Source organism: Stigmatopora nigra, chromosome 5, assembly GCF_051989575.1.
Source record: "Stigmatopora nigra isolate UIUO_SnigA chromosome 5, RoL_Snig_1.1, whole genome shotgun sequence".
Lineage (NCBI taxonomy): Eukaryota > Metazoa > Chordata > Actinopteri > Syngnathiformes > Syngnathidae > Stigmatopora > Stigmatopora nigra.
Genome location: NC_135512.1, coordinates 7094005 through 7111117, shown reverse-complemented (window position 1 = coordinate 7111117; position 17113 = coordinate 7094005). Strand labels below are relative to the sequence as shown.

Sequence of the window (17113 nt, the reverse complement as noted above, 5' to 3'; positions counted from 1 at the left end):
TAATTTATTGTCAACAGGGGCCTATTCTTTCTGTTTCAATTCATTATAAATAGATTTTTCAATTAAGGCTGATTTAATTTCAAAAATTGCTTATCAATTGAAATGACTTAAGAACCAAACAATAAATACTATTACAATATTAAAAGCAATAATTATAATCGTAACACGTGAGATTACTTTTTTGTTAGTATGATTAATACCAAAAATAATAACTTACTCTATAGCTAATAATACTAACAAAATATAATTTACGACCATATCAATGAGAAAAGGTCGCAGGGTGTAGAAAACTAGGAGGAGGAGATAAAATAGAATAAATCTGGCAACCCTCAAGCTTCCATCTTTGATTGTGCGACGGGCCGCGGCTAGAGCGGGGCCTCACTGCTCACTCACCTTAGCACAACGCGCTTGCACCGCGGCGAACGGCCGTGCAAGTACCCCGAGAACCCAGTGGACGACCCCATACCGGCTCTCGCGATTAAAGGCGGACGCGACGAAGACATCAGAACCGACCAACCACCGACGTGCATTCGGACTCCGTCGCAACCGACAAACCGATCGTGCTAACTAGCCGGAGTGGGGCTAACCAGTTTTTGTAATCCACCGCCGAGACATCAAAACTCGCCCGCCGCCACTACGAGCCTTAAAACCGAGGATTCAGACGAAAAGAAGCTAAAAAGGGAAACAAGGAAGCACCGGAACTAGCAGGTAGGACCAGAACGTCTTCTGTGATAATGTCAAGTTTTTTTTCCCTTTGTAAGTGTTAGCTCCCCGCTACTAGTAACTAGCATGCTTTTGCCAAATGGTGAGGGACTGGAAGAGGATGTGATGGCGACTCGTGAGAAACGAAACCACGTTCAACCATCCAAGCAGTGGCGGCGGCCTACTCCTCTACAAGACCACCCTTTCACATAACAACAAAATAACCCAAACCAGTCATTTTTTACACTACTTTAACAACAAGCCGGTTTTCTATGTTTCACCCGTGCCCACCTCCCCCCGACCCGGTTGTGATTTGAGCCGGGAGGGCCTCCGACGTGCACCGGTGGGGACTGCTAGGCTAGCTGTGGGGGCTGACGGAGAGGAAAAAAGGGCGTTCAAAAATACCACTTTTTATTTGGAAGTCGTCGCCATTTTATGGGGTTAGTGACATATAACGGTTTTCTTTTGGAGTCGTGTGCCGTCCAGGGCGGATGACTTTGAAAGGCGAGAACGTGTGGGCATGGATGGGGAGGATCCCAATCGATGTGTCACTTTGACAATGAGGCTTCACGCTGCTCGAGACCCTCACAATCTGGTCGATTAATTGGTCGAACACCAACTGAAAAACAATGTTAGGGCCACATTTGAAATAAAAGAAAAATGACGCCAAAGGATTAAAGTCGTTTTATTGCGGGGGAAAGTTGCATTTGTTACGAGTTGAGTTATTAAGACGTCTATCGTACGGTGCAATGATCTTTGGTTTACTTCGTAAAAATTATGATGCTATTGGTGCTTAGGCATAGCTTAGCTTATAGTAAAAATAAATACAATTGGAATCGTACTCATTAATCAATACATCAAAAATATGAATAGTTATAAGTGCAATTTTTATGACAATACATTTATTAAATTTAATTGAATGGCAGAAATACATAGTGATTCTGGTCTATTTTTTTATTTCACAGTATTTGACTTAAGCTAACCATTTTCAATGGTAGATGTTAAATTATTTTAAAATGGGGGGGGGGGATAATATACTCTACACGGGTGTTTTTATTTATTTTGTTGTTTGACCTATTTTTTATGTGAATTTTTAATTATGCACAATGGGGCAAAGAATACTAAACTGGTTTTGTGTTTAGGTATGTTTGAGGAAAAATACAAGTCAATACAGTATAAGTTTTATGGTAAACATATTGTATTCTTTTCTAAAAGACCAAGTTCATAGTCCCTAACCTTAAATGATTGCTGTCAGCCCTCCCAGTCAAAATGGATTGGAATCAATCACCTTAAATGGCAGCCAATAAGTAATACTTAAACATTTAATGTGTTTACAGCAAGAAATGTTTGACCCAATTCCAATCCTCTACAAGTGACTCGGTCGGGCTGTATATCCGGTCAGATAGGGGACATCTCTAATTATTTGATTTGCAGATACAGATATTTCGGCTTCAAAGTAAAAGCTTTTTCGAATGACTCCTCTGGGTGAATGTGCTTAGGCAAATTGGGCCTGCAAGCGTGGGAAATATTCACTTTGCAACATACCATTTCCAATCGCTCTTGGCCACTTGGAGAATGAGTGCGTACCCTGTTATGCAGTTTTGGTTTTCCAAAAACAGATGTTTGCAAATAAACTGGTTTTGCTTCTTTCTATAAAATTCATGTCCATTTTCTCTTAGGACTACAGAAATACAAGAATAATTACTGTCATGGATTTTTTTGTCTAAATAATTATGGTACACAGCTAGCTGATGTTTTGACATAGCATTGCCAAATGTCAACTTTATTCTCTTTTATTAAAAGAAGCAAAATGTGCTTTTTCTTAGGAGCTGGTTCTGGTGGCTAAGCCCAAGGACCAGACTCGATGAGTTTCCAGCGAAATGTCCGAGAAGTCAGGGCAGAGCACCAAGGCAAAGGATGGCGGCAAAACAAAGTATGCGACGCTTAGCCTCTTCAATACCTACAAGGGAAAGTCTTTGGAAACCCAGAAGACTGCAGGTATGCTCATAATCACTCTTCCTCATGTGATGTTGGTTAAATAAATGTATAATGACCTTGTTTATGCATTAGTCGCTGCCAGACATGGACTGCAGAGTTTGGGAAAAGTTGCTGCCAGCAGGCGCATGCCCCCTCCAGCCAACTTACCCAGCTTGAAGGCGGAGAATAAGGGCAATGACCCCAACGTTAACATCGTCCCCAAAGATGGCAGCGGCTGGGCATCCCGAACTGAAGCGGGAGACGAGAGGTTGCGTCTCCACTTTTCTGTTTCCTGGAGTACTTTGAAAACTTGATTTGCTAACCTGCGCCTTGAATTTCTGTTCCCCAGGCAACAAGAGACACCCCCGCCCCAGCCCAAACCACCAGTTGTCCCACCACCAGAGCCTCCGACAGGGGCTAGCCGCTCATGGGCCAATAGCAAGCAGACGCTGCTGGACGGTGAGGAATCTGTTCAAACTATTTTCATGCTTCCTTTTCTTTTTTCTAAATTTATGTTTTGTTTTGGGACAGGTGCTCCTCGTGTCAGCAGCCACTTCCACCAGGAATTCCCCAGCTTGCAGGCGGCTGGTGATGGGGAAAAAGAGGGCAATCAGGAAGAAGACGAGGAGCCCTACGGACCGGGTCCTAGCCTCAGACCTCAAAGTATGGTTGTGATTGTGCATTCAAAAGCCTTTCATTGTTTATTTGGAGGAACAGACCTCCCTAAAGATGTTTTACTTTGTCAGATGTGGGGAGCTGGCGGGAAGGTGGTGGGAGAAATTTGATTACCGCATCCAGCCCCTCTGAGATGGACAACAGGACCGCAAAGGATGGAAGCGCTGTCCCCGATAACTCCTTGCCCTCTGATGATACTGATGAGACGGGGCGAAGCATAACCACTGACAGCCAGAGAGAGAAGAGGGACGGCAGGGACAAGCTGCTGTCCTTGGGCCCTTCTCAGCCTAAACTCAACGGGGGCCAGCAACCACCCTCAGGGGTCCCCTCCCACTTTGACCCCACATTTAGGAGCATGATGCCACCTTATGTATGTCTGCCACTGAAATATTGAATAAATTCCAACAGTTCACATTTTTATTTTGTACTTTCTCTATTTCAGATGTTTCATGCTTATCCTCAAATGTCTCAAGGCCCTAGGCAAGCCAATGTCCGATACCCTGTGACACAAGACGGACTGAGGTGGGTTTTATTTGTATATTCTGTGAGTGCTGGAATTTTTTTTCAATTTTTTTTTAATCCCCGAGCAAGTGAATAGTTTGAACCAAATTTGAATGACTCGTTATTCTTCTCTACATGGTAACCTAAAGAGATTGTTTTTCAGGGCCGCTCGCGCCACCCGACCACAGCAACCACCACCTCAAGCGTGGCTCCAGAATCCCGACCGACCTTCAATTGTAAGCGCAACAGAACTGAAAGAGCTGGACAATTTGGACACCGATACAGATGAGGGCTGGGCAGGTATGCAAAACAGTTTTTCCAATAAATTCAGTTTCTGCCCATTTTAATATTTACATCTGTTTCGCATTATAGGAGCGCAAAATGAGGTAGACTACACAGAAAAGCTTAACTTCAGTGATGACGAGGAGAACCAAGCTGCTAAGGAAAAAGGAGAAAACTGGCAAGTGTTTTTTTTTTTTGGACATGTTCCATAATGTACATCCTGGTTTTCAGTCTTCACATTATGGCAAAAGAAATCTTGTACGGTTTATTTGTGGGGGGGTTTAACTATGAAGAGTATGTCTGCCTATTATCTCACTTATTGGCCACACCTCAAGCCAATGCTGTATTTTTCCATTAGGGAGTGGATGGGTAAAATGGAGCGTATGAGATCACGCCCTCAAGATGGTCAGGGAGGCTGCAAGGACGGTACAGAGGAGCATGCCAGCAGTAAAACATCATTGGGATACACTGTAGATCACAGAGCAGCTTCACCTGGCAATGCAGGAGTCAAAGTGGCTGTCCCGCAAGACTACCAGGTAGAATTCCTTTGCCCAAGCTTGCAGTGTGCTTAAGATGTGTAATCCCTTTTCTGTTATTGTATTTAAACCCTAGGCTGGCTCTCGCACAAGTAGTGGTGGTGTCGCTCCACCAGGAAGTAAAGCTTTAGCTGCTGCCCCTGAAGAAGACTCTAAGGCTTGGCAACAGAAGCGCAAGAAGTCTTCGGAAGTCTCTGAAGCTGTGGAGCGAGCAAGGCGCAGGAGAGAGGAGGAGGAACGCAAAATGGAAGAGCAGCGCCTGGCCGCGTGTGCTGAGAAACTGAAAAGGCTCAATGAAAAACATCGCCAATCCACCAAGGTGCAAGCTATTGTGCCTCAGACAGCAAGTGATGAGAGTCTAGCTCCCCAAGAGGATGCGTCCTCTTCTCCTGATCCTGCACCCAGTCCTGCAACCTCAGTCACAGTTTTACAGCCACAAGCCTCTGCCTTGCAAACTCCTATATCTGAAAGGGCTGACCGGGACGGGGAATGGAACAAAATAGAGCAAGCTGAACCAAACGTTGAGGAAAAGGAGGAAGCCGCACCTCTACCTCATCGTCCTATTTCTCCTGACCCGAGGCCCGTGGTCTCACCTCCAGAGCCTCAGACTGAAGCGGAGAACACCTTGACCGAGGTTGAGTTGCTCGTCGATGAGACCCAATCTGAACAAACAACAGTGCCTATTCGAGACTACTTTAACATGGAGGAAAACAAAGTAGTGGGTAAGTTCTATAAATACCAATACAAATAAAGTTAGACAAAAGTATGCAATGAGTTTCACTGATTAACACAATATTTGGGTGCACTTTTATTCCACTATTCCTCCCCCAAATAATATTTGTTCAATTGTGAATATTTCTGTCCATAGTGGAAGAAGCGCACCTATCACTGCCTCACATGGACACCCCCAGTAGTGAAGATGTTTCCATCGCACCTCCACTGCTGGAGGGAGAGGCCGCTGCTGCTATGCGTCCTACCCTCACTTCTGGTTACTCTAAACAATTTCAGAAATCACTGCCGCCACGTTTTCTTAGACAACAGGTGAAACAATCGCCATCTTGACCTATAATCTCTATGAGAATTGCCCACAGACAGAATCACTAACAATACTAGTATACTGTATTTTGCCTATTATTATTCTAATAGGAGCAAATGAAGCAGCAACAGTGGCAACAGCACCAACAACAAAGTGGGGGCTCTGTCTCACCTTCAAGTAGTGGTGGGGTTCCAGGAACACAGCAGCAGCAGCAGCAACAACAGCAGCAACACCGCTCAATATATCAACCCATTGGGCCCCATCACCAGCACTTGGCCTCCATGGGTTTTGACCCCCGCTGGATCATGATGCAGTCCTACATGGACCCTCGTATGATGTCTGGGCGCCCGCCCATGGACATGCCGACCAACATTCACCCTGGTAAAACAATTTCCAGTGTGTTTTCTTTTCGCTTTTACCTATAGAGCTGGGGTCCCCAAATGGGGCCGCAGTGTGTGCAGGATTGTATTTCAACCAAACAAGATGACCCCTCCTAGAGGGCTGCGAAATCACCATCTCCCCTTTTGTCCTCTTCAGGGAGGATTCCCCCAAAGCAGATTGCACGCAGAGAGCCAGGGGACAATTCCAGCTCCAGCTCAGACTCCTTTGACCACTTAACCCGACCCATCCGTGACCATGGCTTGCCGTCTGACTCGAGGTTGGTGTGGGGCCCCGACCCCTACCCACCATCAGAGCCACTTCCAGCTGTAACTCCCCCAAAAGTTCATGAAGATAGCAAGGAACCTAGGTATTATAGCAGAAAGAGACAGAATTGTTTTTTTTTTTAATGCTCAAGTGTGTGTAACTGTTTGTTTCTCTCATCAGGATCGACTCTGGTTTAGAATTGGACAGGGGTCTTCCCCCAATGTATCCCCAGGAACATGGTCCGTTGGACTCACGAAAGAGTAACTTTTTTAGGGAGCCCCCAGAGCCCATACCAACTTTTTCTCAGAGCCCCCATGATATGACCGGACCTATTGATAGGGCTCCTGTAAGCTCTGGCTTCGACCCTGACGAGTCAGGTCTGCCGAGTGGGGAAGAAGTCGAAGCATTAGGAAAGGCTATGCTCCAGAGAAGTGTCTCCCAAGGCTCCAGTCATTCACTTAAACTCGATGAATCCAGGTTTGATGGCCTTTCTCTGGGAAGTAAAGCCCTAGAGCGGCAGGACTCTGTTGAACGGTCCGAAGATAAGGCTCAGAACGAACTCTTCACACCAGCCACATTGACCAACAATAGGGTCATGTCCCCGGCCGACGGGCTACACAAACCAGAGAAACTGCCTCTACCTGTTCCTAGTAAGCAGAAAGCTGAGCTACGCTGGGGTGGGAGGCCCGGCCGCAGGGAAGGACCTGGGGGAGAGAGACCCCTCCGTAGGTCCGGACCAATTAAGAAGCCTGTCCTAAGAGATATGAAAGAAGAACGAGAGCAAAGAGAAGAGCGAGAAAAGCGGCACGAAAGAGGGGATAGGACCAAAAAGGACCAGTCCACCAAAGTTCCTCCCTTGGTTGCTGCCGATTCCACAGCCACCAATGTTGCTTCTGTTGTATCTGAAGTTTCCAGAGTTCAGGCTGAGGGTAAGAGAGAAGCTGCTGCAGAGGTTGTAGAAACGCACATTAATCTTTCAAAAGCCAGAGAGTCTCAAACATCTTCTGGGGTTCCAACATCGTCCTCTCAGGAGGATAAGACTGACAAACTGCCCAGCAATGACAAGCATGCAGAACCCAAACTGCCGCCCAGAAAAGAGTCGACTGTTGCTCTCCGTAACTACCGAAGGGAGGAAAGGGAACGGGACCGGGATCGCGACCGTGAACGGGACAAAGAAATGGATAAGGATAGAGACAGAGAGTGGCCTATTGATCTCAATTTTAAAAGTCGGGGCCGGGGAGAGTACTACTCCCGAGGGCGGAGCTTCCGAGGGACGTACGGTGGCCGAGGGAGAGGTGGTCGTGGTCGGAGCAGAGAGTATCCTCACAGAGAACCTCGATCCCGCTCAGATTTACCTTCTGGAGCGGTGGCATTCCGAAACCGGGAGGAAAGTGAGACCCGCAGTGAGAGCTCTGACTTTGAGGTCATACCTAAGCGCAGACGCCGCCGTGGCTCAGACACTGATTCTGAAAGTGAGGGCGGAAGGGAGTCTGCCAGCGATACTGGGCCATCTGATCGCGAGCCGAGCGCCAAGCCCAGCCGCCCGCTTCGACGTGAGCTCCCCGGCGAGGCACGTCCTCTCCTCCACAGGCCAGGCTTTGGACCACCTCACATGGGAGACAAAATGGGATCTCGTTTGGACGACGAGGGAAGACCCAGACCGGGATTTCTGCCCAAAGGAGAACCTTCTCGGCGGGGAAGAGGAGGGATGTATAGCAGACGAGGTGGAGCTAGGGAACGCGGAGGCCCACCACGCTCTGCCCCTCTTAGAAGACCAGGAGTCAGAGAGCCTTCCTCTCACTGGCCTTCAAAGCCAATGGAGACATTCAGGCCAGAGGACATGGAGTCCACATCAAGATATGATCACCCACACTCTGATCGGCGGCCGCCAAGATCAGACGGCAAGAGGTTTATGGACGGGGGCCCTCAGAGTAGTAGAGAGAGACCTCGCCGATCCAGACCGGCAAGACCTCCCAGGCAAGATAAACCTCCCCGTTTTCGGCGGCTAAAGGAGCGAGAGGCTGCAGTTTTGGCAAGTGGGGATCTGGCCCCGAATCCACCTGTTTTGCTCCCTTCTGTGCCTGCCCCTGCCCCTCCTACCATGTCTGCACCTGCATCGGTGTCACCAACCTTATCAAGAGCACCAGGAACCCCATTGACTGTTTCTGTAGAAGCTACGACGACCACATCCCTACACAACCCCCCCGCCCCACACGACGGACCCTTTCCCGAGAGCGGTGCCCCTGCTGCCGGCGCTGCTGTCGGGACCAAGTCCCCTGACTTGTCCAACCAGAATTCCTCGGATCAGGCCAACGAGGAATGGGAAACAGCCTCTGAAAGCAGTGACTTCAACGAGAGAAGAGAGCGAGAGGAGAGACGAGGAGCACAGGAGACTGCAAGCAACGCGGCAGCTCCCAACCCCACTCAGTCCTCGCTGGCACCCAGTAAAAGCCCCCCAGAGGGAGTAGTTTCCCCTAAACGCGATGGAGCACCCACGGGAAAGAGGAGCTTCTCTAGCCAACGGCCTATTGAAAGACAAAACCGCAGAGGCAACAGTGGAAACAAACCAGGTCGCAGCTACAGTGGACCTAAAGGGGACAGAAGAGGCGGAGTTAAAGGTGGCCGCAAAGGGTGAGTTTTTTTGTAGGAATGCCGTACTGGTAACAACCCCTCTGCAGGTTTAAATTGTTTTTCACTAGCACTAGTTCAAGTTTATTTATTAATATATATTGTAAAAATGTTACTTTTTTTGCAAAGCACTTAAGATTGTAAATGGCTGCAACATAATTGCACTAAAACAATTAAACGGAAAACCAACTCAACAACACACCTTAAAATATTTGTGATTTTTATGACTCTCCAATTCAGCCCCGGGCTTCAACAAAACTCTGAAACGGCAGCAACCTCTGGCTTGTCAAGGTCCGCAAAAGAACAGGCTGCGCGGCGCAAAGAGGAGGCCAGGCAAGCTGTCAAGAAGCCCAAAGAGAATGCACTCTCTCAATTTGACCTCAACAATTACGCCAGTGAGTCAACTTTTTTTTTTTTTTTATATAATGGTGGCATTTCTGCCCACTTTCAATGATATTGAACAGATTGCTTGTTTGGTGTAGGCGTGGTCATCATTGATGACCACCCTGAGGTCACCACCACGGATGACCCGCAGTCCAGCACCAATGATGACGGCTTCACTGAGGTAGTCTCACGGAAGCAACAGAAACGTCTCCAAGATGAGGAGAAGCGCAAGAAAGAAGAGCAAACTACTCAGGTAAAATTGGAATCAGGTGGTTTGATGGGTGTTTTGGGCATAAAGACTGGGGTCTCCAAACTGGTCCTCAAGGGCCACTTTAGGTTTAGGTTTTAGTACTGACCCATCCAGAATAGCCATTTGGAATGAAATCCTGCCCCCATTGGGGCCCATTGTGGAATTAATTGGACTGCCCTGGTTTAGATTTTATTCATTAATACGTTGGACTGTTGGATACAGTGGAAATACATACCCTAATCTTCTGGGAATATCTGTCTTTCTCTATGCCTTGTTTGCTGTAGTTATCATCCTGTTTCTATACTTTTAGAATTGGGGTAAAAAAGCCTCTGGTGACAAAAACAGAGGTGGTGGAGGAAAGTTACCGCCACGATTTGCTAAAAAGCAATCATCGCAGCAACAGCAGCATCAACAACAGCAGCAGCAACCACAACATCAGTCGTCCTCACAGTCTCAACCCGCAGCACCAGCATCCACGCCCCAAATCACGCAACAGCCTTCCAGTTCTGCCCCCCAGCATCCTCACCTTCCCCCGGCTCAGCCGGCTGCATCACCCCAGACCCTTGAAGCAACAGTGCCCTCCGTGCCGGCCACCAATGTGGACTTCACCTCAAAGAGCCTACCCCCTGCCACGGTGGCCGCACCAACGCATGGCAATCTGGGAACCGAGCTGTGGGAGAAGAAAGTAACAGGCCCGACCGTCCTTCCCGAAGTCAAGTGTACGTTTTTGAAATTTTGCTGCTTTGTTAAAAAGCTGGCAGCTAAATTGTAAAGAACCACTCTTATCCTTTATTTCTTGGCAGTGGGTCCCATCAGTCCCCCCCAACCTCCTTCTGTGAGTGCCTGGAACAAACCTCTGACCTCTTTTACTGGCACAGTCTCCTCTGAGGTGTGTTTGCAATGCCATTGATACACATTCATAAAGTTTTTTTTTTTTTTTTCAATTAAAAAGGTATTTTATATATAGTATGTGTTAACCTGAAAAATTTAGCTCGCATATTGAGTTTTTCGATATTGCAAACTTTATTTTTTTTAACTATTGCATCGACACGTGCCTATTGTTCTGTTAGAGCGTGAAACCTGTGACGGAGGGCGCTGGGGAGTTGGTGGCCATCGACAGCATTCAGTTTGGAGCACCATCGTCTGCCGGCAGCACAGACAGCGACGGCGTTCCCCCTCTACTAGAGACTGCTACAGACAAGCTTCCTGCTCCCAAAGAACAAAGGCAGCAGAAACAACCTCGTGCTGGACCCATCAAAACGCAGAAGGTAACCCAATGACTTGATAGTTTTAAAACCAAACATTATAACGTTTCGGATTAAGGACATTTAAAGTAATGTAAAGTGACTTTCAAATTAAGGTTTACACTAACTATCCCCAACTAACGGCTGGGGATGGACAATACCTAAGGCAATCACTGTGTTCATCTCAACATGCATCTGTGGTATCTCGCAGCTACCCGAGATGGAGCTGGTTGAAACCAAGGAGTACAAACCGGGTCCCATAGGCAAAGAGCGCTCACTAAAGAACCGCAAGGCAAAAGATGCTCGAGGAGGGGAAGGCGAGGTCTTGGAGGTGGGAGTAACCGGAAGCAGTGCTGTCACCAGAACCGCCACCTCAAGTCCACCTACCAGCGACACAGCGGTCACTGAGCTGGGCGGGGATATTGAAGGCATGATCACTGTGCCGTCGGCTGAATACACCAGTATCTCCAAGGTAACTTTTCCACAATCGTTTGGCTTGTCCGCTGTCAAGATTAAGCCACTTATTGTATTGGGTGTGTTGCCTTTCCAGGAGTCTGTTACGGATTACACCACGCCCTCTTCCTCACTTGCTGATAGCGTTCCGACCGGAAACAATAAAATGGAAGAGAGTCTAGTGGCTAATGTGAGTGTTTTACATAGCTGTCAAACCCAACCTGAGTGGACTGTAAGATCTACTTTGATTTTGTGGGTGCTTCTCAGGTGGCACTACCGCACTCACTGCCCCTTCCTCGAAGAGAAACCTTGCAGCAGAGCTCCCCTCTCAGCACAGTTTCTCCTGCTACAGTTGACCTAACACTTAAGGTACAAAACAGTCACAAGACTGACATCCACTTGTTTTTATGTAGCTAATGAAAGCATGCCTCATTCTTTTCCAAATTCATACTAACCATAGGAATGATGTTTGAACGCTCCTGTTTTGTGTCTCAGATGGAGTCTGCTCGCAAAGCGTGGGAGAATTCGCCAAGTCTGGAGAAGAACTCCCCGGTCACCTCCTCCTCCTCGCCGATCACTTCCTGCGCATCCTCGTACTCCTTTTCCTCGGCCTCAATGTCGCAGATTCCTGTGGCCTCTGTCACACCCAGCACATCGCTTTCTGGTAACCAACACTCAACTTGACCCCATCCGCAATTGTGTTGGCGATTCCTTTTCGATGTCATCATTAAAGTTTCTCCTCATCACTCACGCAGCCTCGGGCACTTACACAACGTCATCCCTTGGGACTAAGACCACCACAGCCTCAGACCCCCCCAACATCTGTAAGGTTAAGCCCCAGCAGTTACAGGGTGGGAGCCTGACCTCTACTGGTAACAGTTCCAGCAGCTTTTCCCAACTTGGCTGCGTGCCCCCTCTGCTGCCCCAGCAGCAGCAGCAGCAGACCCCGCAGGTGTATGTGTCTCAGTCTGCAGCAGGTGAGTCTTACATTGTCATATTAAAGACCCCCCCCCCCCCCCCACACACACACACACACACTCCAATAATCAAAAACATTTTTATTTCACCTTAATTTACATTTTAAGGTTCTGCAGCCCAGATTCCAGCCTTCTACATGGACACTAGCCATCTCTTCAGCACCCCACACCCTCGCTTGGCTCCTCCCTCTTTGGCACAGCAGCAAGGCTTCCAACCTGGGCTTTCGCAAGTAAGCAATGTTGTCCTTGTTGTTCAGTTACTTATGTTATTTGCACACTTCATGGTGAAATCTCATTTTACTTGTATAATAACAATTAAAGTATTCAATTCAATGTTCTTCAAAAGCAGAGGTGGCTAATTCCAGGCCTTGAGAGCCCCTATCCATATATATTGTGGAAGGTTAACTCCTTGAAAAGTAGATCTTGAAGTAAAAAAAAGTTTGAAAACCTGTTCAGTAAGTCATGTCATAGCTTTTCCACTAATATGGTATGATAGAAGTGCAATCAGTGGATTGCAGTCAGGTGCTTCTTGTTTCAGCACAAGCCCTGTTGATTAAAGTGAAAGCTGCAGCTGTGGTGCTCCCTCAGGCCAGATTTCCCACCCCTGAAATCTACCCCTAACAACCATGTAGTTCACTGGATGTGAATTGGTTCATTGAAAAGTATATATCTTGGAGCAAAAAAGTGAAAAATAAATTAGAGATGTGAAGCCAAATAAATGAGAGATGTGAAGCAGGCAGTGAAATACTTTGAATTTGGATGCAGTGAGGGTTGAAAGTCTCACTGTTTGCCATTTATAACATTGAGGCGAATGATTGGTATTTGGATAGATACATGTTGTAAATTGTAGATCCATCTGGTAAACACGCTGTCTGACCTTTTTAGCCCACAGCGGTGCAGCAGATCCCCATCCCAATTTATGCTCCGCTGCAAGGTCAACCCCAGCACCAACACACCCACCAGGCCCAACTTGGCCTGGGTGCCGGTCCACCGGTCTCGCAGCCTCAGGACTTGTTCAGTTCCTCGCTGCAGCCTTACAGGTACCGCTCGCTACGTCAGCAGACTCGAGTCGCGCTCACTTGAACAAATTCATGAGGGTTTTGTCTTTATGTCGCTTCAGGTCTCAGCAGGCGTTCATGCAGAGCAGCCTGTCGCAGCCCTCCATGATGCTATCGGGGCCCTCCTTGCACAGTTACCCTGGCGTGCAGGGGCCAGAACTTGGCAAGCCTCAGTCCAGCCTGGCCTACCAGCAGCCATCCTCCACACAGCACATCCCCATCCTGTTTGAGCCACAGCTCAACCAGCCGTCCGGCATTGGGGGCTCCCAGCTCATTGATACCCACTTGCTCCAGGTGACGGCACACTCACTGACTGACTCTTTAGCAATATTGTGTAATATTCTGTTTGTGCTAAGCTTTCTCATTTGCTTTTGTGTGGCTATAGCCTTCGTTTTGAAAAATAGCAACAATTTAATTTGATGTGACGTGTTTAGGCTCGGCAGGGGATGAACCAGCATTCCAATATCTACTCCGGCCAAGTGCAGCAACATGGTCAAAGCAGTTACTACAGCAACACTCAATCGCCGAGCTCGGCCATGCAGCAGGTAAAGCGCGTGAAAATTGGGTGCTGGGTAAAAATAGAAAGAAATCCAATTATGTACGTATAGCGTATGTTGTTCCAGGTGACGGTCCCCCTGCCTTCTCAGCTTTCTCTGGCCAACTTTGGATCAGGCGGAGGACAGCCCCTCTTGGCCATGCCTCCCACACCTCCGCAACCGCAGCCCCCCAACATTGGAAGGCAACCACCCATCGCGCAGCCTTACCGAGGCCTCATGGGTCCCAGCCATGGCCACGGCCATGGCGTCAGCCACGGCCATGGCGTCAGCCACGGCCATGGCGTCGGCCACAGCCACGGCGTCGGCCACAGCCACGGTCATGGTCATGTTCACGGTCATGGTCATAGTCACGGCCACGGCATGATGCAGGCTCCCACCAGCAAGGTATTGTTTTCTGGTGGATTGCGGGTTTAGTATTTTCCATCAGTCGTTTGTCCTGTGCTGAATGTGGCTCGTTGGTTGGATTTGTGTCCGTTTTCAATGTGACAGACAAACATAGGCCCCCAGTATGTTGATTGTTTGGACCATACGCAGAGTTGTGATTTGGTTCGGATGTTACAGATGGATATGGACCTCAAGTTGTTTGGTGGCGGGATGGACGTGAAGCCCGTAACGCCGCCAGTTGGTGTCCGGAGCACCACGCCCACCTCCAGCCCATACAGGTAGATCTCCACTCCCAATTCAAATGGATTGAATTTCTATCGCGGGCATTGATTTGATTGCGTGGGGCATGCAGTATTAAAATGAATTTACCTTGAAATTTTGGGACTCCATTTAGGGCGAGCTCCACGTCCCCCAGCAGCCAGTCGGCCAAATTGAACAGCATGTTGTACCAGAAGCAGTTTCAGGCCAATTCTGGCAGCATGAGGATGGCCCAGCACTTCCCAACCCAGTTCAACTCGCAGGTCGGACAGGTGAAAAATTGGCTAATAAATAATAAATCCTTCTTTTCCTATTTCTTTATTAATTAGCAGTCAATCATGGGAAAATTGACAGAATACAGCCTTTTCTGCTCAGAACCTTAACCATAAATGGAAAAAGTGTGCATTGGTTCCAATCAAATTGATTTAATGACTTAAAAAAAATACCCTCACTTTTTGAAATGACTCATCACTTGTGTTCTCTCTCTATCAGCTTCTGTCTCAAGCCAACATGGTATCCCCACTTGTTCGAGCGCCTCACGCCAACTCCTTTGGTGGCGGTGGTGGTGGCATGCAGCGCTCGCCCATGGGACCCCCCATGAACCCCAACATGGGAATGGGCGGTGTCGGCGGAGGTCTCATGCCGCACCCCCGGCCTCAGCACCCTCAGCACCCACAACACGCTCAGCACCTTCCTTCTAGAGGCCCTGGCATACTACCCGCACCTCCCAGGGGTGGTACCCAGGCTACCATGAAGGCTGAACAGGACCTCAAGGTGAGTTCTGTTGCCAGTTGATGCCTCTGTCGTTTGTTCTTAAAAGGACACATCCATCATTTACCTCTTTGTCCATTAGGCCAAGCAGCGGGCCGAGGTGCTGCAGTCCACCCACAAGTTCTTCTCAGAGCAGCAACAGCAGCGGAGCAAAGCGCTCAAGGCACCACCACAGCTGCTGGAGGCCGCCATGCCCCAGTTGCTGGAAGCTGCTATGCCCCAGCTGCTGGAGGCCGCCATGCCCCAGTTGCCGTCACTCAACTCCAACCCCGACGCTGACAAACCGCCCGCCCAAGTCTCTGTACTGGCGGCAGCCAAGCCCGTCCGCACCGGACCCATCAAGCCGCAGGCCGTCAAGTCAGAGGAGGGAAAATAGAAACCGGGACAAAACAAGATGCTTGGCCGCCTTTTAGCAGCGTTTGCGCGGCATTGTTGCGTTTGGGGCAAAACGTAGAAGAGTTGACACTGACGTGTCATGCTCTTTTTTTTTTCCCCCCTTAATTCCTTTTTCCAATCGCTCTTTCGACTTCAGCTCCTTTTTTGTTTGTTTGTTTGTTTGTTTTTCCAAGAGCATCATTTTGACCTCTTCAGTTAACAGAATTTTAGTTGTTTTGTTTAGTGGAAACAATCTTGTCGGGGCGGCGTGGTCCAACCCATTGGAGCGTCAGTCACGCACAAAATGTCTCCTTTCGAACAAGAATTATTTCTCTCACGCGTGCGTTTGCGACGGAACGCTCCTGTATATTTAGCCAAAGGTTAAAACAGCACAGGGAGAGCGTTGTTGTCAAGCGACCTGAACACACTTGCGCATGCTCATTTAAAAAACACAGGAGCTGCAAATGTGACTTGTTGGCAGATTTTTTTTTTTAAATAAATATATATAAATATATAAACTGATGGGAGACACCAGTACTGTTTTCCCCCCACGTCTGCCTTCTGTCCCAATCAAGAAAACAAAGTAAGAAACCGAGCACACCCCGCCCGGTCTCTCTTTTTAATCGCCTTCTTAATCGGAAGGTCCCCCGACACACACAAAATGGCCGCTGTACAAGGAAGAGTTTGGGAGGTGTGTGAGTGGATGATGGATGGATGAATGAGCGAGGGAAAGGAGTGTCATGCTTTTTTGTTTTGTTGTACAGGGGTTACATCGCTGTATTAAAATATGTACGGTCTTATTTACATTCTCTTGGTTTGGTTACAGAAACTAATAAAAATTGTTAAGACGACTGAAGTCTGCATTTCATGTCTGGAATTTACTCGGGGATGATATTAGGAGTTACTAGCTAAAGTTAATTAACCAAATTATTTCATTGTGGGTTGGCAATATAACTCGTTCCTAAGTATTTAACAAGTTTCAAAGATTCATTAATGTTCCCCCAATATCACATTATAATGTGTGTACAATGAAATTATTGACTGATGTTGTCTAACATGTAGAGTTTGGATTTGAATTGGAACATCAGTGGTTCTCCCCAAAATGGCAGCTAATTACATCACTGAAGAGGAAGCTGTGCCCCTCGTCGCTCTTTTCATGATGGACGCCACATCCAGCTACTACTGAAGAAAAAAATCGCATTAAAGGTAGATAACATTGCCAAAAGTTAACGATTGCTATTTAAAAATAAGATTGATGTTGTTGGAGTCCTTTGTTTTGAGCGAAAATGAGATTCTCATTTAGCAGTCGCACTTTTAATGGTGGATAAATGTTTAAAAAGTTAGTGAATTTAGGGGACATGTTACTGCCACGTGAGCTAAAATAACATGTATACTATAGTAATGACATTAACTGTTTGTT

General features: G+C 47.7%; 1 protein-coding gene across 4 annotated transcripts; it reads left to right on the top strand.

The window, feature by feature from the left end:
• The first annotated feature begins 339 nt into the window (after positions 1-339).
• Positions 340-16544, top strand: prrc2c (proline-rich coiled-coil 2C). 4 transcript variants are annotated; one of them, XM_077716372.1, is made up of 34 exons: positions 340-708; positions 2529-2700; positions 2773-2947; positions 3029-3138; positions 3211-3342; positions 3426-3724; positions 3797-3876; positions 4019-4155; positions 4228-4315; positions 4496-4673; positions 4750-5395; positions 5542-5714; positions 5820-6090; positions 6247-6457; positions 6535-8985; positions 9223-9377; positions 9465-9619; positions 9927-10335; positions 10420-10505; positions 10687-10884; positions 11072-11332; positions 11411-11503; positions 11581-11682; positions 11809-11977; positions 12069-12290; positions 12399-12520; positions 13176-13330; positions 13411-13642; positions 13783-13893; positions 13972-14289; positions 14467-14567; positions 14684-14810; positions 15040-15321; positions 15401-16544. In XM_077716372.1, the coding sequence occupies exons 2-34, from the start codon at positions 2583-2585 to the stop codon at positions 15692-15694; spliced, it is 8661 nt and encodes a 2886-aa protein (XP_077572498.1). In that variant the 5' UTR covers positions 340-708; positions 2529-2582; the 3' UTR covers positions 15695-16544. The 4 variants fall into 4 exon arrangements, with proteins under 4 accessions (XP_077572498.1, XP_077572497.1, XP_077572495.1 ...); XM_077716371.1 differs by having other exon boundaries at positions 14684-14819; XM_077716369.1 differs by having other exon boundaries at positions 14467-14568; positions 14673-14810.
• The last annotated feature ends 569 nt before the right edge of the window (positions 16545-17113 follow it).

What these genes read in the sequence shown, in the direction of transcription:
- prrc2c (XM_077716368.1), top strand. Translation starts at nt 2,583, where the DNA reads ATGTCCGAGAAGTCAGGGCAGAGCACCAAGGCAAAGGATGGCGGCAAA. An exon ending in GACCCATCAAAACGCAGAAG is followed by an intron (nt 10,885 to 11,071) that starts GTAACCCAATGA and finishes GGTATCTCGCAG; the next exon opens with CTACCCGAGATGGAGCTGGT. An exon ending in AATACACCAGTATCTCCAAG is followed by an intron (nt 11,333 to 11,410) that starts GTAACTTTTCCA and finishes TTGCCTTTCCAG; the next exon opens with GAGTCTGTTACGGATTACAC.